Source organism: Lepidochelys kempii, chromosome 1 (assembly GCF_965140265.1).
Source record: "Lepidochelys kempii isolate rLepKem1 chromosome 1, rLepKem1.hap2, whole genome shotgun sequence".
Taxonomy (NCBI): Eukaryota; Metazoa; Chordata; order Testudines; family Cheloniidae; genus Lepidochelys; species Lepidochelys kempii.
In genome coordinates, this window is record NC_133256.1 from 322,383,327 (window position 1) to 322,410,514 (window position 27,188).

A 27,188-nucleotide genomic window follows, 5' to 3' on the forward strand; every position below is an offset into this window, starting at 1 on the left:
ATGAACTGGGTTGGTGGCTCCCGGTGAGTGAAGCTCATCCAGGGCCTCACTGTTAAGGCACAACCAGGCCCCGAGCCAGTGTGAGGCTTCAACCCCCACCCCAGAGCGCACAGCCTGGAGCTGTGCGCAATGCGGCCTACACGCTTCCCCCACTCCCAGACTGGGCAGCCTAGAGCTGTGCACAGTGGGGCCTACACACTCTCTCTCTCTCTCTCTCTCACACACACACACACAGGGCAGCGTGGGGCTGTGTGCAATGGGGCCTACAAACTTCCCCAGCCCAGACCGGCAGCATGGGATTGTGCACAAAGGGGCCTACATGCTTCTCACACAGACACATACATGGCAGCAGGGGGCTGTATACGCTAGGGCCTACACGCTTCCCCAGCCCAGACTGACAGCAGAGGGCTGTGTACAATGGGGCCTACACACTTCACTCACTCACACACACACACATGACAGCGTGGGGCTGTGCACAAATGGGGCCTATGCACTCTTCCCCCACCCCCATCCAGATTGGGTAGCATGGGGCTGTGTACTATGGTCCTCCCCACTTTGGAGCTGACACAGTCAGACTGTTTGAAAGGGCCTCCCTTCCTCGGCCTCCCTCACAGACCCCCCTTATTTGTGCAGTGCACAGGAGTCTCTTCCCAGGACTGGGTAAGGTGGGACATTCAGAAAGGGCTTCTCTGCACATACTTCCATCCCTACTTTTTGTTTGGGCAGTGCAAAGCTATATGTGACGTGACCTTCTCCCACTCCTCCAGGACTGAACAGAATGGGGCTAGGTGAAGGGGCCGTAACAGAAAGTGTTACTGCAGTGTCATCTGACCTGCATTTACTACAGCTGTATGAATGAAATGTGTATCTTGTTAACTGGAACGGGTATTTTTTTTTACATTTTGTTCAACAGCATCATGATACTATCAGTACATGGGGCTTCTATACAAAATTTTAAGTTAGTTTCAGTCTATTATTACTTGTCTAAAGTTTTTAGTAGTATGGCACGTTTAACATTTGTACAGCAAAGATGCATGCATTACTAATTCACAGAAAATAATTGATTTTTTTAGAAAAGGAATTAGGGGTGAAAAATATTTATTAGGTCTTCTAGTCCTTTCTTCCACTTGTGCAGGATTAATCTCTTCAGTGTAATTTGTCAAGCTATCTTCAGTTCTGATAGGAATTTAGCATTATTGTGCTTTCTCTGAACACTGATCTACTAATTCAGACTGCTACAAAGCAGAATCTCTAAATCTCAAATCAATAATTAGTAAATTATTCTTTTCTCTCTTTTAGCTTAGGTCCTCCTCAGAAAGAAGATAAAGGTAAAGCAAATTTGTTAGTCTCTAAGGTGCCACTAGTACTCCTCGTTCTTTTTGCTGATATAGACTAACACAGCTACCACTCTGAAACCTATCTTTGAATGGGCTTCCTTTCCTTCAAATTCCGATTATGCTTTAGAAAATTATCTACCACACCATTGTAGCTTTAGGGTAGAATTTTCAAGAAAGCCTAAACCCCCTTAAAAAGAAAAGGAGTACTTGTGGCACCTTAGAGACTAACAAACCCCCTTAGGCACTTTTAAAAACCCTAGACTTATTACTCTCAGTTTCCTTATCAGAAGGAGACAACGTTTTCTCACTTCAGAAGATTTTTTTTATCCAAAAAGAAAACAGTTGAAGAAATTTTTTTTCTGAACCTGGCAATTTAGCCAATTTTTAAAAAACATTTAGGTCTGAACCTGGATTCTGTGCACAGGGACAGGCTCTGCCCACATCAAGCCCCATTGCAGGATAGGGACATTGGTCACTAGAATAGGTTTAGTTTAATTATAGACAACTGATTCTTTTACCCCTAATTATGCCATAAATTTTAAGTCATATACAGTTTTGACTGGACCTTCTTTGCTTAGTGTTCATTGGCTGTTTGCCCTCAACCCTCCCTCTCACTCTTCACTTGAGCTTCACTGCACACTTGACCATCTTCACCCCTGCCCTTCCTATTTGGCTTATCCCCTCTTATTATTAATTAGTATTATCATAGCACTTAAGTACCCCCTCCCCCCACACACAGAAAAAATGGAACATGACATTTGCTGCCATCACATTGTTCACTGTTTGTGTGTTCTACCCCATGTCTGTCTTGTATATTTAAATTATAGCCTCTTTGGGGCAAAGAGTCTTGTACTCTATTTGTACAGTGCCTAGCACATGGGGACCCCATTCTCTAGGAACTACTATAATAAACATGATTAATCATACGATATTTTGGAAGGATGAAGAGTAAAAACTGAGTGAGAGAAATTTCCCCACCATTGTTTTAGCAAATATGAAAGACATGATGCTGGCAGCCACTCTACACTAGAGCTCCTTTCATTGGGAGCGCTGGTGAAGCTGCAGTGGTACTAGAGCAATGGTATGCAGTATCCCTAAAATGGTCAGTGTGGGCAAGGCCTAATTGTCTCACTCAGAGATTTGATGGTCTAAGACATGTTGTAAACCTTCAGACTTCTTTTAAATTTAAATGAAATTTAGAGAGCTTTTGTAACTTTACATTTCTGATTTTAGTTTCCGGGTCATTTTAACTTTGATGTTTTATATTTTTAAAATCCTAGCTGTAATAGAATCATGTTAATCAATTATCAACACATTTTGTTGTTCTCATTTTCTTGCAATTTGGAAACAGTTTCAAACTTTGTATTCTGCAACCTTCGTAGTCTGAATTGACTATAACCTTTTATTCATAACTGCTACATTTCTAATCAAATTCAAGATCTTCCCCATCATATAAGCCAAATGTACATGTCTCAATTATGAGAAATTAAAAGGAGACAAGCTCATCTTCTGAACATTAGAGAACTTTGAAAATAAAATGCCTACAATCAGTAGACCAAAGTTTAATTAGTGAGGAAACCTTCAGTGCCTTTTGCTCCCAGTAATGGTTTTAGTGACAAGATTGTTCATTCTCTTTCAACAGAAAAATTTGAAAGTTGGCAGTGTGTATTTTCTATTATCCTATCTATTTTTATATCAAGTTCTGGGGAGGCAGATGTGAAACTACTGAGCTGTACAGAAAACAGTAAAGTCACCACCAGCAGGTTTACTAAGCTTTTTATAACAAATGTTTTTGAAATTTTTTTTTTTTAAGTATAAAAAGCACTCCACCATCAATTCAAAAATTTAAAATTCAAAGGATTTCACCAGGCTTTTGAGGTTAGTTTTGCTAAACAATTTTGTAATCATCCTAACCATATATGGAGAATCAAACTAAAATAATTCCAGATGCATAAGGAAGCCTTTTTGTAAGATTCAAGTTGTTCAGCACTAAGTATGTGGGGGAAATTTCAGCTTGACATAAACATTGACCTAAATGCTTGGGAGCACTATCCTGTACATATCACAAAATATCTAGGAGGATAACATTCATTTTGCAAAATGTGTATCCCTTGTGTATTATTATGGTACCCACTATTGCTATTAATTGCATGTCAGGATTCCAGTGGTATCCTTAGGCAGCAGAAAAATTGCCTTTGACTAGGGCCCCCCCTACTGCAACTACATACAATATATATTTATAAAGTGCTTATCCAACATTAAAATGTACAGTTCCATGGAGACATCCCATCCCCACCTGGTACTTGCAAAGGAGAGACCTCCATACTTCACCTTCCTATTCCCATAAACATTTCCTACTTGAGCATACTGAGGCCCCTCAATCATCAGCTGGTCATCCTGAGATCATCCCTCACCTAGATTCCTGTCCCATAATTACCACTTAGCCCTCCAGACAAAATATCAATTTTCCTCACAGCAATGTTGAGAAAATTGGTTGGTTTTGTATTGTGTCCTGAAATTAAGACTATGGGGAACCAGAGAGGGAAATCATCTCCTCACCAAGATGCTCTTCTAACAGCACCTGCCTCCATTTATATCAGGAAGGGATTGGTTGCTCAAGTATCTCAGGTGGTGTCAGCTACCATGTTAAAACAAGAAACAGAAGGCCCCTGTCACAGGTCCACTCACCGCTAGGGCAGCATCTCCTCCTGACTACTCCAGTGATTAACTTGATTCTGGACTGACACCCCTTTCTGTCTTCTCATTCTCACTAGGCCCCCACTCAGTCTTTGGAACTCTACATATTGTGACTTTGCCTTCCAGACAGGAAACTGTACAGCCCTTCCAGGTTATCAAAGTGCCACTGGATCAGCTGTCTTCATCCACACCCCACCCAAGGCCAGGTCTTGTACCCCTTTCCCAGCAGCTGATAGGTAAGCCCAGGTTCCCCTACTTCTCTGGGTTCCCAATCAGAGACCCTATGTACAACCATAATCTGCTTGCTCCGAGACCCTGTTGTTATTTCCCTGGACTCTTTTCTAATTCTCTGCCCTCCCATCCTCTTTGGGTTGATTAACCCAAATTCCCTCCTTCAAGGGAGTGACTACTTAATTCTGCCATCATCATTGTTCCCCCTCCCTCCCAGGAAATGACTACAGGCTACTTCTTCTACAGCAATCTTCTGACTGCAGCTTGCTGGCTTTATACAAACTTTCTACCGTTGCCCAGCTGCCTCAATCATCAATCAGCCCTGGCTCTCCCTCAGGGGCAGCCTATCAGGGCAATTGACCTGATTTAACCTGCTCACCTTGTGTGAGGGTGGACACTGTATTACAGTATCACAAGTGGATGGAGCCAAACCATTAGAGGACTTTAAAAGTCAAAAAAACCCAGCACTTTTAAAACTTCCAAGTAAATAAATGTATATGCTCTGCATAAGGCTAACCTTGAAATTCACCTAGAAGCTCCAGATAGCACTGAATGTAATCACCTGCCATCTGAGTGATGCAGGATGCTATGATCCCATAAAATCTGTAATGGCTTCCACCTTTACTTTTGGTTTCAATTCAAAATGTGGGTTATAATCTTGGAAGCCTAGAATGATGGGGAACTTGAGCTATACACATTAGCTTTTGTTTTTCCTTGCTCTTATAGCATCTGTACTACTGTTGAGCCATGGCATAAAAAGCAGAAAAAAGGCTGTTGAAAAACTGAAGGAATAAATATATTGTCAAAAATTTCTTGTATTATTCTAAGGATTTAAAAATAGATAATTACATAGCTCATTAGTCACTTAAAAGTTTGGACTTTTAGGCACACAGTGTGTTTAGTAGCCCTGATTTAGAGACAATGGGCCAGATCCTGAGACAGATCCCCAGACAGAGCTCAAATTGACTAGAGCTATGTTGTCTCACACCAGCTGAGGACTGGCCCACTGTCTCATCCTCAGAGACGAGGGTTTATGCATTTATCTCCCAGTAGTGTTACTAAGTATTGCAGTCCAGCCTCCTCATGTCTCAACTTTAAATTACACTCTGCAAATAAATAATAATCCCTTTTTGAAGAACTAATTAGCTATTTGCCACCTTTCAGGAGCAGAATCATACTTAAACAGGAAAGGAGAAAGCAAAAGGTAAATTGTTATAGCTATTTATAATTATTTTACACAACTAAAAAAGGTTTAACATGAATTTCACATGCAGATAATTTTTCAAAGCAGTTGAAGGGAGGTACAGTGCTATGAGATTAGACTAGTGTGCATACCTTCAGAGTAATTTTTCAGGGCAAAAATATTTTGTCTAGGAGAGCTTCAAGCTGAATTCTTGATTTTTAATTATTATTTGTGTATGTATTTCTATGCATAAAAGTCCTGTAAAGTTTAGTAATTTCTTACCCATTACAAACACATGCCCGTTATACACATATGACTGCAGGAATGGCTTGCAGATTCACAATCCTTAAATACTTGGTCATTTCAACTAATAGCTAATTACAGATAGATGGCATTCTTTCTGGGGTTAAACGTAAGAATGTTTAAGTACTTTTTTCTGGCTTCCAAAGTGCACTGAGTGGATCAAATTCTGTCCTGATTTTAGCAGAGGAAATGTCACACAATAGGCAAGAAATCAGTGAGGGAGGGTGCGTGTAACTATAATAAGAACAGACTTTCTTCCTTCTTGGTAGGAGTTAGGAGCAGTGAGGCAAGGTTAGGAAGCCCAGGTAAGGGGCCTGCACCCACTCTGGGCACAGAATAGATCATGGAGACTAGACTCCAAGTGGCACCTCTCACCAAGCCATAAAGGAGAAGGAAAAGCAGGCTTGTGGGATGTAGCCAGTCCCAGAAGCAGACTCCCACCAGTGGGATGACCCTCTGGGGTCCCCTTGTCCCTCCCCAAACACTCTCCTAATCCCTTGGATACACAAGTGATATGGGGCAGATCATTAAGGACTAACTGGGCTAATCAATAACATTACAAGTATGTAATGTGCTCCAGCATGGTAGAGATGGTAAAAGCTGGCTGGAGGGGGTCCAGGAGCTGATGGAGAGGAATGTGACACAATAACTGTAAACAGTGCATTTAATAAGTGTGAAGGTAATGGGAAGAAGGTATATGGGACCATATCTGGATATATGCTGATAAGGGACAAGTGTGGGATTTTGAGGGTAGAGGCATTCAGAAAATTCTTGTATGGTGAGAGGGAAAGAGATAAAGATTATGAAGCAGCATTAAGAATGCTGAGGGAAATGAAAGGATTAAAAGAGGTGGACAGTAAGAATTGTGTTCACTTATGCCAGGGTTGAATTTGGCCCCTTGTCTTCCTAATCGGAAATAGCTTTATCTGAAGTATATATATGTTTTGCAAAGACCAATATCATAATAACTTGAAAGATTATTATACAATTGCTTATCCTGGAAAATATTTACCAAAAAGTCATATCTGAAATCTGTCAAATATCACATGGGGGTGGTTACTAGTCTCGTCCAAAATTATATTCCCATGAAAAGCATTGCAGCATTTTGTAACTTGGCACATCCTGGAGTCTTTGATGTCCTTGTGGTGGCTAAAACGAACAAGTTACCATTGTTCTTATTTACTCATTCAGTATTATTTGCTGCATTTGATACTGATGATCTCAGGATGATTATTAATAATCTGTTCTCCTGCACAAAGCTTGTTCCCTGCATTGCTATGAACAGAATTCAAGGGTTAAACTGAATTGTTTACATACTCCATAGATTTTGGAAGTGTTAACCAGATCTGCTTTAGACTCTTGCCACATGAGGGCAGCTATGGGAGTTTTTTTTCTTTTTTTCATAGGACTGTATATTCTGTGCCAAGGAAGGCTATCTAAGAGAATGATAAACTCTTTGCATCTTTGTGGATGGCCTTGTGTATATAATCCTTGTTGATTTTCTTGCTAGTTTATAATGTGCATACAAAGTCTCAGCTCTTCAAATTATTGAAAAATAGAAGTTGTTTTTCTTCCAGGGAGTCTGACACTTAAAAAAAATGTTGTACAAAGTTTTAAATTGTTAATAGGTAGGTGAAGGTGGAAACAGTGAAATTTCAGAGACTGAATTTTCCCATCAGAAGCACCATCATTCATTTGGTTTTCAAAAAGCAATTCAGATAATATTTGTACAAGAAATCTTTCTTTAAAGAGATGAAAGTGAATTTAAATGCTAGATTTGTGTGTATAGCTATTCAGCCATGTGATTTTATTGATATTAAAGGCAATTGTGCAGGTAAATCATGAATATGTACCACATATACTTCTGCGTTGCTCTGTAGTATCTATCAAGTGGTTTATTGTTCTGTCTTTTGAAAATTATAGGAATTCTTTGAAAAGAAAAAGCTTAGATCAAAGATGAAGCTGCTAGGAGTATCATCACCCCCTAAAAGTTCAACAGTCAGTTTAGATCTCCTCAACCTGTATGTTGTTAACCAGATATCCACCAAGAAAGACACTGCTGGTGAGTATAATATAGTAATAGACTTTACAATTGGAAGACCCATTTACTGTAACCTATAACTGCTATTGCCTCAACTCTTCTGTACTCCCTTGTAAGATTATAGCTTGTAGTGTCAACAATTCAATTTATCTTTAATCAAAATCTAACTGAAAGTGAAACAGCAACCACACAAAAAAGTCAGAGGACAAAAGAGGAACCTAATAATCTTGGCTAGCAGCATAATTTCACCTTCAAGGCTGTGCTCAGCTCTGCACCTGGCTAAGTAGCATCATACATCCCTTTTTTTTGTTCCTTGTGACCTTCTTTTCTTAAACACTCCATTCATATACTACTTCCACTTTCATGACTTCTTTCATGGAACATACTATCACTCTGGAATAGCCTATCACCACCTCTACATCAAGTACTTCCTTCAGATCCCTCCTCAAAATCCACTTCTTTCACACTCTTCCTACACTGATCTCCTCAATAACGTCTCCATCTACCTTATGAACCTTAACTGTTGTACTGTATTGCATTTTTGTATGAATAAAACTGTAGAGGCCTTGCGTTTCAAGTTTTTTCATGGGCTGTGGGAACACCTTAGCCCTCAGGAACTAAATGAGAAGTGTAATAGAGCCTTGCAGTGCCCAAAATCTGGTGGATAAAAGAAGTGTATACTCTAATAGACTGTAAAATAGAGTTAATAATAAGCAGTTCAGATAGCGGTAATGGCAAATAAAGCAAAACGTATGTATTTTATATTGATTATGTAGAGTGAAGGGTGGGTTCTGCGTTCTTATTAAAATTCAGATATCTCAAATCTCTCTGTGACATAGGTACTAACACTCTGAACACTTTCATTACAGACAGAATGAGAAAACCAGTCCATGTGGATCTGAACAGGGGCTTAAAAACACCTACAAGGAGACGGAATATAGAATTTCCCATGTCACCACAATGCACGTCATCTAAAATAGCCCTAGATGACATCCAGTACAGGTACTTGAATAATTATGGACACTGGTCAAACATTAATGAAGTTCAGCAAAGATAAGAGCTCCATGATGCCATTTCTTCCTTTTGATTTATAAAATATATATTCTAAAAGTGCCAATCCAGGCACCATCACAAAATTGAAAAATACAATCAGAACAAGAGTAAAACCAGCAACTTCCACAACACCCCCCTCCCCAAAGCCAGCCCTATAGATGCTCAATCCACACTAACAGCCCTTATTATGCTCCTCCCTCCCCCAAAGCCTGGCTAAATGGCTAGAGCATGCTGCACGGTCCCCTGGTCAAAGAAGTTGTGCTATTTCAGACCAAAGGGAAGGGACCGGGTCCCACGGCTGAGGACCCCTCACACAGAACACACTGCCAACAGACCCCTCTCTCTTTTTTTTTTTTTTTTTATTAAACTGAGATCAAACACTTCTGCTGATTGGTTGTGTGGCACTATAACTCTGGGAGAGAAGCAGTTTCTCGAGTAGGTAGTAGGTGCTAAGCCATTTCAGTCAAAACAAACACCTGAAATTCTACCTGCAATCTACAGACACCTTTGCAGATCCTAGGGCACTTGTGTCATGTGTTCTCAGCAAGATACACTCAAAAAGTGGATTCTGCAGCAGCTTCTGGTTTCACTTAAGATATGGCCCGATATGGAACACACTGCATAGTCTAATGTTGAGCTAACAAAGACAGGGACCACAGTAGCAAGGTGTGCATCCAGAAGAAATTATTGCAATCTCTTAGCTGGAGCAAGACGGAAAACACTGTTGCTATGTGATTAACAGCAGCTGGAAATCCAGCAACACCTCAAATAAATATAGGCCATACTTACATAATAGGGGACTGTATCCTGGAAACAGTGACTCTGAAAAGGATGTAGACGTCATAGACACAAACAGCTGAACATAAGCTCCCAGTGTGATGCTGGGGCAAAAAGCACTAATGCAATCCTTGGATGTATAAACAGGAGAGTAGTAAATAGGAGTAGGGAGGTGAGACTGATACTGGAATACAACATCCAGTTCCGGTGTCCACATTTTAAAGGGGATTTTGAAAAATTGGAGAGGGTGCAGAGAAGTGTTATACAGGATGTCAGACTAGATGATCTAATGGTCCCTCTGGCTTTAAAATCTCAGAATCTATGAACTGGCAGATATGCACCCTCCACAAAGGGACAGATACAGTTCTCACTATATGTTCTTGTTGCTTTCCCCAGCCTTCCACCATCATCTCAGCCTTATCCAGATTAAGTTCTAGCCAGCTAGATCGCTTCCATGCCTCAGTCTCTTCCAGACATTGGGCCAGGTGCTCACCAGCACTGGTTACACTGGATAAGATAGAAATTTAGAGATAAGGATGTCCTCTCCCCACCGCTCATGACTGATCTCATGGGGAAAAGGCAGTTGGAGGACTAGTGGGTGATTGGGAGCCTAGGACTGTTCTGGACTGAAGCGGGGGATCTGCTTTCGTGAGGAGGTATCTGTGTTGCCTGCGCTTGTAGCGGTCTTGTTACCCAGATAGTCCTGTCTTGAAAAGATCTTCTGAGGAAACGTCAATTATGAGTAGGAAAATAAATACAATATTCTAAGGTTGAAATAGTTTCATAGCAGTGCTTTAAGTTCCAATTAGATGGGTCATAAACATCTTCACCAATATAAAGGAGTTCGGAAATGTATTTTGAACAAACAAAAAGTTGTAGGTGAGGCTCTAGATTTTCAAAAGTGACTAAGGACTATTTCTTTACTCATGTAAGATCCTGCATGCAGTAGCTATATCTAAGGAGCAGGCCACTGTATTCAAACATTATTTTGAATCTTCAATCTTTCGGTGCCCAACTTGAGACATCTTAAAGGAGCCAGATTTTCAGATGGACCATGGTGGTTGCTCAGGACTCTTTGAAAATCAAGCCCTTTTAAGATCTTTCAAGTTAGGTACCCAAAATCATGAGTCTCTTTTGAAAATGTTGGCCAAGAACTCCAAATATCATAGGTTTTTCTTATACTTTGTTACAAGGATACAACAACAAGTATTAGAGAACAGAAGAAAGCATCTCTCAGACAAGATGAAATACCAACCTCAGGTAAGCTAAATATACATTTATAACTTGACATCAGTTTTGTAAACAAATGACCCTTAAATTGTTTTTTAAAACAATGCCTAATCTCACAGATTTTTGGTGTGAAGTAGAGCTTTCCTCTTTAAGCCTATGCTGCATCATTACAATTATCTTCCAAATTATTCTAGGTGGTTTCAAAACACTCAAGAACAGTCTCTGCTCTAAAGAGTTTACAGTAAGGACAAACAAGTACACAGAGGTTAGGGGAAAGGGAATGGGAACAACAAAAGGCAAACTATATGTAAAATGTACATAAAGTCAGTTTGATTCACTGTGAGCAACATGGCAGAAATGAATCTTTAAATGTGGACAGGATATGGGCTGTGAGGATGAATTCAGAGGAGTGTACCACACACAGCAGGTCACGTGGAAGAAGACACAGAGGTCATTGTAAGAAGTTGAGAAATTGGCAGACAAAGCTGGGAGCACTGGCAGAGCCCAGGGGATGGGAGGCAACTTGACAATAGAAGATAAATAGGGAAAGGGCAGGGTTATACAAATCAAATCTGGTCCTCAGCTCTTTCTCCTAAAACACGTTGAAACAAATTCTGCTTCCACTACACCTGTTCAACTTGATGGTGTTGTAGGGGTATAACTGAGAAGAGAATTTGTCCCTGGAAAAATCCATTACAAGCATTTCCAAAAGTATATTGAATTTAGGGTAGATGTCAGTAAGCTATCATAAACAAATCTGTACAGTCTTTAAATGCATTTGCCAAAAAGATGTGGGACCACGGGGAAGCTATTATCTCACACATAGTTAAAGCATGGTTTGTTTGCATTCTTTTAGATGGACTGAAGGATGGTTTAGATGATTTATCAACTTGCAACCCCCTGTACTGGTGGGTGCAGATGAGTAGGAGGTGGAAGGATAGCTTTATTATCCACCTGGGCCTCCACAGGAGGCTCCCTGCTAGAAGATGCCCATGAAAGAAGCTGAATCAGCACTTCTCCAGAAGGCCTAGCCTGACCTCACCCCACTTTTGCAGCTCTGCTGGCCCACTCCCAGGCTCCTTGGTGTAACAGGGATTGCTGGCAATTCATGACACTGCACTCCTCAGACTGTCAACAGCTGAGAGCCTGGGTTGTGTCATCTTGCACCAACAGAATTCATTAAGTGAATCGGGCCTATAGGTGAGACCATACGGACTTGTGCTCCACACAATTAGGCCCTTTGTTTCTGTCTAGGCTAACTGAACCATGTTGTCCCCAGTGTGTCACAACAAAGCTCCATCATCATTTTTGCTTTGGTAGTGTGAGTGTAAGGCCTTAGAATGCAAATATTGAAGTATTAGATCTGTGTAAATGTTACACTTCTAATAGCTTTTATGAAAGGCATCCTTTGAATAAAGTTATCAGCTGCTCAGATGCAGCTACTAAACACCAATTCTTCTATGAATAAAGAGATAAAATCTCTCTAGACCTAGCAATTAAGCAAAGTTCTCTACTGGCATAATCCATTGATTCCACTGCAGTTATGCTGGTGGAGAATTTGATCCATTGTTCCTAAAGTCATGCAATTGGGCCAAGATTTTTAGACAAAGTAAGAAAGATAAACCTATTTGTAGGATTAAATTCTTTGTCTGAGCAAAGGAGAATTACTTAGTCTAGGTTAGGTGTTTGGCTATGAAAATATATTTTACAAAGATCACAGCTTGCAATAAATTAATTTCCTAGATATTACTTTAGTAAAAGTCTTCCACTACAGTTTTATCCCTCATACTGGTTGGAGAGAAAGAGGCCATTATTTTAGGTTGGTATAGAATGCCCAGAACTCATTGGGGGCAAATTGTCATCTGGGCCTGTGCCTGCTCTTTATATATGCAAAGACTTGCTAACACTGTGCACATACAAGTGTCAGGCTGGTTTGAAAAGTGTGCACCAGCATTTGCACCTGCATGCTTGTTTGCATCCAAAAATGGAGGCACTGGGCTAAAAAAATATTAAAAATAAATAATTGCATTGAGTGAAATTTTTCCATCCCCCACAAAACCTGAAAGTGGGATTTGTACAAAGTACTAAGCAGAGAGGGTGGGTCTGAAGATTCATATTCTCCAGCCTATTGGCAAGCCATAGGATTGCAATGCAAAGGCATTGTCCATTCGTTTGAACAGAAGACCTTGCCACTATGTGCTCCTTATGCTGAGTGTAAGGGCAACCAGGATCTGTGTAGTTGCAGATCCCATAGCACTTCACCCAGTCTGCCTCCAAATCTCCTTTATATACTGACTGGCTTGAGCCAACATAGCACCCTCCCTCCCACAGAACAGCTCTCCAGCCTACAGTAAAATAGAATATATTTTGTTAATTTAAGCCTCAACTCAGCAAAGCACTTTAGTACATGTTTAAAGTTAAATACATGTTTAAGTCCATCTCCATTCATCATAGCACTTAAGCACACGCCTAACTTTACGCATGTGCCTAAGTGCACTGCTGAAATGGCATTGGCAGAATTTTTTTTTTCTTCGTGAAAAGGTTTATATCTGGATAGGTCAAATAGGTTTACGTTTTTCTTGTAGTAGGTACATGTGTAATGTATTCTGTAAAATAAAGAATTTTACTGAAAGTGTAGCGTTAAACCAAAATATTTTTGGATAAATAAAATGTCTGTTGTGCTTTACTTAAGTTATCACAAGTTATGGAATCAACTTGCACAGACTCTAGTCTTGAACATCTGCACAATCTAGCAGCAGACTGTAATTCCTATCCAGCATCCTCTTCAGTTTCCTGGTCTTCTAATTACAAACAATCTACAGAACAAGATTTCAGAACGAACCTAGCATGCAGCCCTTGGGAAGTGGCCTACAAAGAGGAGAAGCAGATCAAACAGGTTTGATATGTTGTCACTTCAGAGGAATTGTATTCAATGAAATTTTTTCTTTTGGGATAGGTCTAGCGCACTGTTTCCCAAACTTGGGACACCACTTGTTCAGGGAAAGCCCCTGGCGGGCCGGGCCAGTTTGTTTACCTGCCGCATCCGCAGTTTCAGCCAATCGCGGCTCCCACTGGCCGCGGTTCGCCATTGCAGGCCAATGGGGGCTGCGGGAAGTGGCACGGCGAACCGCGGCCAGTGGGAGCCACGATCGGCCAAACCTGTGGACGTGGCAGGTAAACAAACCGGCCCAGCCTTCCAGGGGCTTTCCCTGAACAAGCAGCATCCCAAGTTTGGGAAACACTAGTGAAATGGCAGAAGGTTTCTTGCCGATTGATGCAAACTACATTTAGAGTGACTTAAAAAAAAAATTGGTTGGTTTGAAAATAAGCCCAGGTTGATCTTATGAACATGCAGAACTTTCTCTGAGTTCTTACTCATGAATACATAACAATAGTGTAAAGGCTAAGCAAGCTCTATGGACTACACACAGATGCCGGCAAGTGCTCTGTGGAGAGCTGGCTGGTAATATGGTGCTGACTCTCCTCTTTTCCACTCCTGCATTGAAGTAAAGATAGCTAAAATGTATGAATATTTTCCTAATATTACTCTGTACTTGCTTATGTGGGAATCTAATTTGTGATCACACAACATCCTCTTACACAATCTCTCTATTAAGATGTTGTCAATGCTCTGAAATAGTTTGAGAACGCCTGCTCCAGAGGATACCTTTTAACTGAAATCAGTATTTTGATATACCATTTTAAGGCAATTAATGACAGTTGTTTATTCTATTTTGAAGTTTTATTTTGTTTTAAATATGAAAAATCATGTGAAAAAAAATACAATAGCAATTATGAGGGTTTTTTCCTGCTAAAATATTTTTATTTTTTAGAAAATAATTTTGTCACACATATGTAAACCCTTTAAATTCTATTAGTGATGGTATCTTAATGCAAGTTCAGGAAGTCAGAACTTTGTAGTTCTGATGGCATTGGATGCTAGATGGACATTTGAAGGCCTTCTGTTTGCAAGCTGGCTGACAGCCAGCATTTAAAATACGACCTGCACTGAAGTCAGTTGAGACACTTATGTGAATAAGGTAAGCAGGATTTGGCCTGTTACATAGAGCAGTACTATGAATGTTTTCCTCCATAATGAATTTATGGAAATAAATAGCATTATTCCATTTTTTTCAATTGTATTAGAATAAAATCTTGTTTTTCCTCACAGAGATCGAAAGGACATTGTCTTGTTGAATTTTATTGTACAAAATTCAAAAGAATCACAATAGTTAATATAGTATATATAATGTGAAATGTCATTTTAAATATTAAAATTTAACTATTCTCTATATTTAATATTTTGGCAGTTTCTACCATTTTCTCAGTCGGGAAATATTCTCTCTCAAGACCCTGGGGTTTCAAAATCCCAAAACAGGCAATGCATTTTCAGCAAGTCCAATACAGCAGGGCCATTGGGAACATTGTTTAAGAAATTGAATAGGTAGGCAGAGATTTTGTTTGTTTGTTTGTTTTAAAAAAAGAGTCACATTTAAAAAATAAGAAAGGACTTTCAAGACTCATCTGATTATTATTTTTTATTGTACTTCAATGCCCTTTGAAAATTAAGTTGGAATGAAAAGTAAATGACAAAAGTACCAGGTTACTTACAAATTGCTGAAATACATCAAAATGTTATTTTAGTTCAATATCCTAGATTCAATTGTTCATTTTCTCACTACATTATTCAGTAGTGTCACTGAATTCCTCCATTACACATGTAATTTGCAGAACAAACAAAAGCATGCACTTTCCTCCTGTTGGTTAAATAATTCTTCTGGTTTCTTTTTTAATTAAGAATTTAATTTTTTTTCATTAAATCATTCCCTTTTCACAAAGGAGAAATAGAAACATGAAATATAGCGAGCAGATCGAGGGACGTGATCGTCCCCCTCTATTCAACATTGGTGAGGCCTCATCTGGAGTACTGTGTCCAGTTTTGGGCCCCACACTACAAGAAGGATGTGGATAAATTGGAGAGAGTCCAGCAAAGGGCAACAAAAATGATTAGGGGTCTGAAACACATGACTTATGAGGAGAGGCTGAGGGAACTGGGATTGTTTAGTCTGCAGAAGAGAAGAATGAGGGGGGATTTGATAGCTGCTTTCAACTACCTGAGAGGTGGTTCCAGAGAGGATGGTTCTAGACTATCCTCAGTGGTAGAAGAGGACAGGACAAGGAGTAATGGTTTCAAGTTGCAGTGGGGGAGGTTTAGGTTGGATATTAGGAAAAACTTTTTCACTAGGAGGGTGGTGAAACACTGGAATGCATTACCTAAGGAGGTGGTAGAATCTCCTTCCTTAGAAGTTTTTAAGGTCAGGTTTGACAAAGCCCTGGCTGGGATGATTTAATTGGGGATTGGTCCTGCTTTGAGCAGGGGGTTGGACTAGATGACCTCCTGAGGTCCCTTCCAACCCTGATATTCTATGATTCTATGATAAATATATTTTGAACAATGTGCCGATAAGAGAAAAACTTTACCTATTGACTGACTGCTTAGGGCCATATGCAGTTTATAATAAATATCTTATTTCAAGTTTGTTCCAGGGGTTCTCTGCATGTCTCTTGGGTTCCTAAGGAGTCTACTTTTTCTGCCCAGTTTATTGCATCACTTGCTCTCAAGTCCCTGGTCCACCACCTGACTGAGGAGGGCAAGACAGAATGCCTTTTGGAATCCATCCTCATGTTCCAACACTGACTAGAGTGATCGGGGAAGCACAGTAATGGGAGCTCTTCTCAAGTACACCCAGTCTATTTGCTTGCCTCTACAAGAAAGGGACTGTAGATTTCTCACTTCGTGGCAGGCAGCACTAGCTACAGGAACACTGGACTGACCAATAACTTGATCACCATAAATTTAACTTATCTTTGTTTCTCACCTCTCCCACCTTTTCCCCAGCTATCTAAAATGCAGATGATTGAAGTCCTCTTCCTGTTCTCTCACTCGGACCACATCATGCCCATCCTTGAATCCCTTCATTTACTTCCTGGCCCTCATTGCATCACATTGAAAGCCCTACATAATCTTGCCTCGCCTACATTTCCACTTTCATTTCCTCATGCCCCTTCACTTGTGCACTCTTTTCAATCCTCTCTTCTTACTGTTCCCCAGTTGTCTCCTTCTCCCACTCAAGGATTGTGCTTTAAGCTTGGAACACTTTCCTCCTCTTTGCTGAAGAAATGCTTCTCTCACTCCTTCATATCTTCCCTCCTCCATACTGGATTCTCTTCATCTATAATCCCTACAACCTCTTATCTGAACTGTTGTCCCACATCTTATCTTGCCTTTGACTGCCAGCTGTTCAAGGTAGGGAATGTGTTTTTCATGGTTTGTAAGGTACAGTGAAAACTGTGCATTATCGGAGTTTTATTTAAAATAACTATTTAGAGTATTTGCATTTATTTATTAAGCAGTAACCAAAAACTTGGATGTAATGTACAAATGCCAGATGGCTATGACTCTAAATAGTAGTAGACTGGGTCATAGATGAGCATTTACTTTTACTTAGCATTAAATAGTGTCACTTGGCGGTGTTATAATGCTCACAGGTTAGCTTTGGTCAACACTACTGAAAGTCATTTCAGAAACAGCATGGTTTTACTGATACCACTTGAAGAAAAGAGAGACCAGGACAAAAGTTGTGGGAAAATGAAGTGAGAGGAGATTAATTAGGAGCTTCAGGGACGGTAAATCAGCTGAATAGGAGGTAGTTAAAAGAAGCTGAGGATAGCAAACAGTAGCTGGGAGGAGGGCAGACGCATTAAGAGCAGAGCCCCTGCATTCTTTGTTGCTTCAGTTCTGTTATGTTCTTACAGAGCTGTGTCCGTAGGTTTCTGCAGATAACGTTTTCCCTCCTCATGTATTTAGTCTCTTAAAACTTAAATGTTTGCCAGTTTTTACATAAGCAAAGGACACTGCTTTCACCTTAGGATCATTTTGGGTCTTTGTTCAATTTCTAGTATTTCCTAACAGACACTCCAAAACTTTTATCATGGTATGCAACACTGTGGCATTTCTCTTTCTCCGATGGTCATGCAGTTGTGCCCTGCTTGGTGACCGGACTCAAGGATGAAATATCAGCCATTAATTTACAGTCCCTTGCTTTTGTCAGTTCTCAGAGCCTTAATGTGGGTTTGTACTAAGATACCTCTGTATTTCTGTTCAAAAACTATGCTGCACATGATGCATCCTTCCTTACTGTGCACGAACATGTGCTATGTGCATGATTTTTTCCCAAAGGCTCTTCACTTGGTCAAAATCAAAAACACTTTTCACCAGAACACACCAACGCACGTCTCTCCAGTGAGGAATTTTTCCAGACATTTAAGTTGTGTGGTGTTCAGGAAAAAAGACTTATGCACTTAAACAGTTAAACTTATTTACTTAGACTCCCTGAAATATTATCCTGCAGGCAGGATGCGAAGCTGGAAAGTTTTAGTTTGAAAGGTGAAAATTTCATTAAGGCTCAAGTGAGCTTAGAATGGAAATATTTATGCAGCCTTAATTATAGTGGTCATTAATGTCACCCCTACTGTATGCTGAGGCTGTACTATGGGCAAAAGAAAATGTATGTTTGGTCCCATTACTACTTTATTAAAAAATTCTGTGCCAAATGTAAATCACTGCCACTAGATACAAATGGAATCCCCCTCTGTCCAGAGAGCTTGCACAAGGCCTATTGACCACTTAAGAACAGTGACTTAAGTGGTACAGAGACTTTGTATGGGCCTTCTGTATAGAGGGGAATTGTACCCTAAAGAACAAACCACCTTCTAAAAACCCTAAAGAAGATTGTCTTGCATTTGGATGTTGTGCACAGTCCAGTGTCTAATTCAGCAGTGAGTGGAGCAGCAGTGACATACAGTGGGTGATTTGGTTATTCACAGCTCTTTGTGCAAGAGGATACATCTCAGGTCTGCAGTTATGTTCAGAGGTGGCGTGAAACCGAATTCTAATTCTCTTTAAAGCTGCAGGTCTAGGTTATAAGTTTTTTGCCTTACTATAAAACCACATCTATAATACAGGAGGATTTATCCATTAAAAGAACATGCGTTTTTGATAGAAGTATGGAGAGCATAAAGAGTAAAGTTTTTTGAGATTCTTAACTTAAAATTGGTAATTTAATGTTTAAGCATTTAGTGTTTTGCTTACTTTTGTACTGAGCAGGCTTTTTCTCTTTTATTTTTTTTCCCCCTCAAAGTCCAGAATATATAAATTCTGTTGGTAATACTCCAGCTTTAATTACTGGTAAAGATTCTGGAAGCAACAACAGAATAAAAGAGCCATTATTTGGTATTGTGAAAGAAACAGCAGCAAACGACACTCACGGTGAAAATGGTCTAGCACTGTCTGAAGATGAGAGACCGCTGTTTCATGATATTCCTTCCATGGAATATTGTGGTCCTTTTGTTAACCAAGGTAGTATCCGCCAGTTATTTACAGATCCAGATGATATGAATGAAATATCCTACAGATGTAGCCCTTATAATAGAGAAATTTATAACATGACTGAATGTACTGAAAGGTATACTGTAGACAGATGCCTTAAAGGGATTTTCACTGTTCCAGAGCAGACTTTCTTTAAAAGTAAGAATATTTCAAGTGCAAGCCATAAAGAAAATAAACAGCCTAATAAAAGCCACTTGAAAGAATATCCTGATGGACATGATTACATTATATCTTCTGAAAACCAAGAAAATCCTTCAAAATCTGAAAGAACAGGTAAGTATCAGTGATGCAAGGAAGTAACATACTATGCTTCCATCTTTTTGGCATTGTTTTAGTGAGCCACGGGATTTGTATGTCATAGTGAGAAAGATGTTATGAAACTAGGCACTGTAGTATTTTTGTTTCAGGTAGAATTATATAATGGTAATCATCTTATGAGCTAATATGTCACTTAATAGTAATTTCTGATCAAAACTGTGATGGAATCATTTGTTTTAATTCAAAATTGTATTTTAAATTCAAGGTTTAATTTTTGTTTTTAAGGAGCATTTACAAATCACCACAATCACAAGATTAGCTTAGAGGAAAAAATGTGGAATTATTCAACAATTAATAAGTAAGTTTCATAAGCAATTGTTAAATTAAAATGTGATATCTGTATATGATAGACTTGATGGGCGAAATCCTAGCTCTACAGCAGTCAATGGCAAAACTCCAATTGACTTCAGTGGGTCCACAGTTTCACCCACTGAGTATAAGAACATGAAAATTTCTAAGATTATTAGCTTTGCAGCTCATAAGTCTGCAAATATTTAATATACAAGATATTTCTGAACATGCACCATCCTCTTCTATACAAAATGAGTATTTAGATTGTGCCTTTCATACTCAAACTCATGCAAAGTGCTTTAAAAATAATAAGTTAAATAGACAGCGTGACAATATTTTTAAATAAAACAAACAGCCATTATTGGCATTATTGAGCAGACCCATCAGTTACCTCAAGCTTGCTCAAGTACCCAATGTTACAGTCTTTCCTCTGGAGCTGTCTTTTTTTCATTTTACAAAGTGGCATTGTCTTCAGTAATCTTTAACAGCATACTGTTCCACAAAAATGATGTTTATAAAATCAAGTTCTTTGTATTATATCTTTAACAAATTGTAATAGCTGGATGCATTTTGTAATTAGAGAGCAGTGACAATGAGCTTACAAATAGCAGTATTGCTATGTTTTATGAAAATAATCAAAGTGGACTATAAGTTTATTAGTAATATTTTTCATTTGAGGTGTAAATAGATGCTGAAAACCATAGCATGAATCTCTTGCCTTAGGACCTTATTTTGGTTTTATTCCTTAGTGACAATGCTCCTCTTGAACAATTCACTTGTGAGTGCTCACAAGTCTTTGGATTTGAAGAGGTAAAACAGTTTTACTTAGCTTTTGCTTAAGGAGACAAATGTACTTTTGTGCTATGTACTACAAGATGTTGGTGCCAGGCACTTTGGATCAGATTCTTTGCTGCAGCTCCAGAAAGCAGCAGGCAGCTACTGTTTGGGGTGGGTACTGTGAGAGAGGTTGCCACATACCATTTCCTGATATGAGAGTGCTCTATAGCTGTGCATATGTAAATAGCTATATAGATAAGGGGCCAGTAGATGGCATTCAAAAATACATAGAATTGTTCATCGGTTTTGTAGGCCCAATAGTACGTGTGCACTTCAGTGGCTTCCTCTGTGTTCTTTACATGGAGCTCTTAACATTCACCACTTGATCCAAAATATGATGCAAGGATACAGCAACTCTATGGGAAAGGGGTTCCTGGCCCCTGATACCTCTCAGCACCAGAACCAGGGCAGCCAGGGGGCCATGGCTCCCCACTTTTTAACAAAAATAAGCACAAAATTCATGTCTCCTTCAGATTTCTCCCCCAGCAAAATAACAGATTCTGCTGGGGAGGTGCTGCAATTACATAGAATCATAGAATATCAGAGTTGGAAGGGACCTCAGGAGGTCATCTAGTCCAACCCCCTGCTCAAAGCAGGACCAATCCCCAATTAAATCATCCCAGCCAGGGCTTTGTAAAGCCTGACCTTAAAAACTTCTAAGGAAGGAGATTCTACCACCTCCTTAGGTAACGCATTCCAGTGTTTCACCACCCTCCTAGTGAAAAAGTTTTTCCTAATATCCAACCTAAACCTCCCCCACTGCAACTTGAAACCATTACTCCTTGTCCTGTCCTCTTCTACCACTGAGAATAGTCTAGAACCATCCTCTCTGGAACCACCTCTCAGGTAGTTGAAAGCAGCTATCAAATCCCCCCTCATTCTTCTCTTCTGCAGACTAAACAATCCCAGTTCCCTCAGCCTCTCCTCATAAGTCATGTGTTTCAGACCCCTAATCATTTTTGTTGCCCTTTGCTGGACTCTCTCCAATTTATCCACATCCTTCTTGTAGTGTGGGGCCCAAAACTGGACACAGTACTCCAGATGAGGCCTCACCAATGTCGAATAGAGGGGGACGATCACGTCCCTCGATCTGCTCGCTATGCCTCTACTTATACATCCCAAAATGCCATTGGCCTTCTTGGCAACAAGGGCACACTGCTGACTCATATCCAGCTTCTCGTCCACTGTCACCCCTAGGTCCTTTTCTGCAGAACTGCTGCCTAGCCATTCGGTCCCTAGTCTGTAGCTGTGCATTGGGTTCTTCCGTCCTAAGTGCAGGACCCTGCACTTATCCTTATTGAACCTCATCAGATTTCTTTTGGCCCAATCCTCCAATTTGTCTAGGTCCTCTGTATCCTATCCCTGCCCTCCAGCGTATCTACCACTCCTCCCAGTTTAGTATCATCCACAAATTTGCTGAGAGTGCAATCCACACCATCCTCCAGATCATTTATGAAGATATTGAACAAAACCGGCCCCAGGACCGACCCCTGGGGCACTCCACTTGACACCGGCTGCCAACTAGACATGGAGCCATTGATCACTACCCGTTGAGCCTGACAATCTAGCCAACTTTCTACCCACCTTATAGTGCATTCATCCAGCCCATACTTCTTTAATTTGCTGACAAGAATACTGTGGAAGACCGTGTCAAAAGCTTTGCTAAAGTCAAGAAACGATACATCCACTGCTTTCCCTTCATCCACAGAACCATTTTTTTGCCCACCAGGAGCCGCTGTAGTGTCAGAAGATAGGGGAGCTGGCTCACCATGGGAGTAGCTTGAGCCCCAGAGCTTGAGCCCCAGTGCCCCCTGCGGGGCTGAAACCCCGATCCCTGGCACCCTCCATGGGGCTGAAGCTGAGAGCCATGGGGCTGAAGCCCCGGGGGTAAAGGGGTTGGGGCTGAAGCCCCAATCCCTGGTATCCCTCCTCCCCTCGCTGAAGCCGGGAGCTGCGGGCGCTGAATGCCTGAGCCCTGGCAGCCACCGCGGGGCTAAAGGCAGGAGCCGCGGGGCTGAATCCCGGATTCCTGATGCTCCCTGTGGGGCAGAAGCTCCTGAGCCCATGGGCAGAGTTGGGGGGCATCGGGAATGTTGCCCCTCCCAAACTGCTGTGCAAGTGCAGGGCAGTCCAGGGGGAAGCTTTACACCCCCCACAGCTCCTGCCTTCAGCCCCGTGGGGGTCGCCAGGGCTCAGACATTCAGCAACCACAGCTCCCGGCTTCAACAGGGGGAGGACGGGTGCCAGGGATTGGGGCTTCAGCCCCAGGGGAGGGCTGGGGGGGAAATCAGGGTTTCAGCCCCGCAGGGGGAACTGGAGCTCAAGCTCTGGGTTTCAGCATTGGCGCCCAGTGACCCCCCTGAAAGGGCTTGCGGCCCCTCCCCTTGAGAACTCCTGCTTTAGATTTCACATGGAGAGGGGTCACACACACCCCTACCCCATCCTCCCTCCCCCAGGTCTGCCTCTCCTCCTACCTGATGTTGCCTCTCCACCCAGCCTGAGGCCACCACCTGCCCTCACTGACCGGCCACCATCTGCCCACACTCACCCACCTGCTGCAAACAAGAGGCAGCTGGGGCTGTGCTGACTGACCAGCAGGGGAGCAGAAAATACCAGACAACTTACCTGTTTTTGTTTGTTTGTTTGTTTTGTTTTTAAAGGTGGGACACCTGCAAGAGGGCTTAAATACAGGACTGACCTGTTAAAAACGGGATGGATGGTCACCCTATTTTTAATGGCGCGCCTCCTTCTCTCCCTGCCCCCTGGCCAGTTCGAGGCAAGGAGCCGCACAGAGTGGAGCTGGTGCCATGGAGTAGGCAGCCGTGGTGTTCCCTCCTCTTCTGCTGGTGCAGGGGGTAGAAGCTACTCCTTAACTCCCAGCCCCCTTTTTTTCATGCAGCTGGTAAGAGCTGCAGGGGTGGGGGACCTGGCGCCATGGCCGGCAGAGCCCTCAGAGAACAGGGACCATAGGGGAGCCCTCCTGCCACACGGCCTCTAGCCACCCCTTCCCTGTGCTAGCCCCCTGCCCGCACACAGTCCCTACTTACCCCTTCCCTTCACCCTGAGCTACCCCCTGCTGCACCCTGAGCTGTTTTCAAACTTTTTGAGCTGAACTCCCCACCTTTTGGGTTATAATTTTGGGTTGCGCCTTTCCCCCCCTGCCACAAACAAGACAGGCTGGGTGGGCTGCTGAGGTGAATCAGAGGGTAGAGGTGGCACTCCCTCCCTGGACCCACCATATGGAGCTGGCTTGAGCCCCACTGGCCCCTGCCCCCAAAATAGAAGTCGTACTATGCCTATGCCCGAGGCGCCACGCCAGCCCAGCCCCCAAAGCCCCCCCTTCCCCTACTGGGCCCTGGAGTTTTTATAGCATGTTTGTTTTTGAGAGGGGGTACTGCAGAGTTCTCATTGATTGATTGCCATTGAACTCACTTGAATTTGAACAATTTTACCAGGTGTCCTATATTCAGCATAGGGAAATATGGTCACCCTACTTTAAAAGCTGGCCATGCAGACTCCTCTAATATTACAGCCATGTGACTAGGTGAGGCCCACCATCAGTTAATAGGGATAAAGTGGACCCCATGACATGGAAGGCAGTGTCCTTTCCTCAGATATCCTCGCCAAAAAGAAAAAGGCAAGAAACATGCCAAATGTCCCTGCTCCAAAGCATAGACACAAGAGCTTCTCAATTAAATGGATGTAAGCCTATTTTTTAACATGGGCAAACCATGTTTGTTTGTTTTTCTCTCATCTTGGCAATAGCCAAAACACTTTAGCTTACATTTTCCAGAAAAATTCAGCCTGAGGCTGGAAGTTTTCAGCCCAAAAGGCTGAAGTGTGGCCAAGTTATAATCAACTGAAAATCGAGGTTTCCAATAGAAAGTGTCAGGAAGCCTTAACTAGTAGCAGCACTACTTGTGCTGACTAGAATAAATGGTCTGGCAACTAATTGATATTTCTTAGTCCAGTGAATGAAGTGTTAAGTTATAAAGTGGAGGAATATTAACCCCAAGAGAACTAGATAATTGCCATGTGGCTGCTATTATGCTCTTATGAGGGAAGGCTGGGACACATTGCTAGGTCAGGCTAGATGCATGGCAGAACCATCGTGGAGATTTCTAGTATCCTCAGCCAATGGGATACAGGAAAAAGAGATTCTATAGAAAGGAATACAAGGAAGAAAAGTATGACTGTTGGACTGAAAAATGTGTTAACTTCACTTTTTTAAAAAAGGTTCTGACAGCAAAGGAGGAACAGTGTGATTTTGAAGTCTGTTCAAAGCTTGGAAAGATGGAAAAGGGTCAGTATACATAGTTCTAAAGTAGATTTTCTCCACGTAAAACTGATACAGCAGCATCTAAAGTCAAGTAAAAGTGACTGCATCCTGTTTTGTGAGCTACGAATATGCCTGATTCACCCAACAGTGAATGAAGAAATTGGAACATTAGTGCATAACTGAAATACTTTTAATTGCTTTTATCTAAAAAGATTAAAGTTAGCATCTCCTTAGTGATTAATCCTCTGTTATTTTTTCATTGTCTCATTTCTGCTACTATTGGCATATCCAAAAACATAAAAAGCCAATTTTGCGAAGAGTGGTAATTGTAAAAAAACATAGACAGTTTAGCAATGCTGCTAAGAACACAACAGCATAAGCCTATGAATAAGCCCATAGTATAAGGTGATCGTTCCAGATATAGTTTTTTCATTTGCTTCCTTTCTCATTCCTTTGGACCATGATTAGCTTGAAAATATTTTGTAAAATATTTTGACATGAATTAGTCCCTGCCCTGGAAGTTCAACCGTAGTCTCTTACTAGACTCTTTACCCTCTTAGTGCCAGACTGTCCTGCAACTCCACAGGGACATTGTAGTGATAGGAGTCTGCACCCCCACCTGTCCCTCTGTAGCAGCAGGGCACAGATTAAGTCTCTGTGGTTTCCAGAAACATCCCCACCTCCTGGGGCACAAGATACCAATGAGGTAAAGCAGCTGCCACACTTCCTATGGAGCTTGCCTCTGACAGTACAGCGCCACACTGTGCCCATCACAGGGCTGCATTTTAATAGCACAATTTAGGCCTTTGAGCATGAATATAATTCCCGTGGGTTCTACCAGGAGACAGCACCTATTCTGAGAGGAGAATAGGCACTTTATAATGTACTGCACAATGACCTAGCTAACCTTTACTACTATAAATAGTGTCTTAAAATTATTTATAAATTGGGTCAGTGTTATTTTAAGGTGGTGTGCATGCAGTATATGAGAGGTTGGTTGGTTGGTTGGTTGGTTTGTACCTAATTTTTCTCAGTCTAACCTCATTTTGTAGACATTGAATCATCACTGAGCAGTCAGTCCCCCGGTTACTCTCCAAAGCAAACAGACAGTTGTTTCTGTACTAGTTCCGAGATGGTAAGCAATACAATTTTATCTTTCTTATATTATTATTATGCTTTTTATTTGTACGAGCTCATCACCATGCTATCTCATGCCAAAGCACATGCAGATGAACTTGCTGTATTACCGTAGTTATTAGCTTTTTTTTTATACAAGCAAAAATCACTTGTGAGAAATATAAAAAAGAATCCACTTTAAGCTTTAAAATAGCATAGGCAAGCAGTCATTTACATTATCTGTAAGTGATATTGGACCATAGGGAATTTTGATAATATCTAATGAAATACAGTTCCACTCAGTTCCTTATATTGCATAACTGTTCGTGAACAAGAAGATCATAGGTCTGGCCTTGTCACTTTACTTACTGTAGTTGTGGTAGCAACTTATTGGATTTATGTACAACTGCATTCATACAAATCTATTTGTGCAGTCTGAAGAGGACTACCTAGCTGAAAAGTGTCTTTCTGACAGCTCCTTTCAAGTAAACAGTGCCAATCCAATTGCAGCTTCAACAAGCAAAGGACCACAACATAGCTTTGGCACAGAGAGTTTGTTTTTCCCTCCCTGCACTGGTGTTGCTATGAAAGAAGCCAACACTCCTAAACAGAAAGAGCCCAGTTTACAAGCAACAGAGGAGGAAAATAAAGACCAGCCTCAGCACAACTCACCACACATATCATTTAAAAGGAAGAATATTAATCTGAGAGAAAGATGTGATGCTTGGTCACAAACTGAGAGCCCCCCTGTAAGGGTAGAAAAATTAAATGCTGCCATACAGTGTGATATAATACAAGCATGTTGCTGTAGAAATCATCTTTCCTCTGTCCACAGTGCTGAACTACTAACTAATGTTAGTAAAGCAGATACCACTGGAGGGCAGGAAATTACAGCCGATGAGGCATTTCAGTCTTCAGGAACAGACAGTGCAACAATTATTGCAGAATTTCCTCCTGAAACTGGGTATCTGACTTTGCCTGACAAGATGACTGTAGATGTACTGAACTACATTAACATAATGAAAAAGAGAGAAGAGAACAACTGA

At 41.2% G+C, this 27,188-nt stretch overlaps 1 protein-coding gene across 1 annotated transcript; it reads left to right on the forward strand.

Annotated features, from left to right (window-relative positions):
- REDIC1 (regulator of DNA class I crossover intermediates 1) lies at positions 1-27,188 on the forward strand. Its single transcript, XM_073331808.1, has 13 exons — positions 1-23; positions 5,430-5,469; positions 7,675-7,813; positions 8,662-8,794; positions 10,816-10,882; positions 13,545-13,748; positions 15,163-15,296; positions 19,054-19,574; positions 19,845-19,917; positions 20,660-20,720; positions 24,984-25,050; positions 26,079-26,161; positions 26,577-27,188. The coding sequence occupies exons 1-13, from the start codon at positions 1-3 to the stop codon at positions 27,186-27,188; spliced, it is 2,157 nt and encodes a 718-aa protein (XP_073187909.1).

Excerpts from the sequence above, each read along its gene's own strand:
- REDIC1 (XM_073331808.1), top strand. The coding sequence starts at position 1 with ATGAACTGGGTTGGTGGCTCCCG. Across the intron at positions 13,749-15,162 it reads AGGAGAAGCAGATCAAACAG|TTTCTACCATTTTCTCAGTC; the intron begins GTTTGATATGTT and ends ATATTTTGGCAG. Across the intron at positions 19,918-20,659 it reads AATTATTCAACAATTAATAA|TGACAATGCTCCTCTTGAAC; the intron begins GTAAGTTTCATA and ends TTTATTCCTTAG.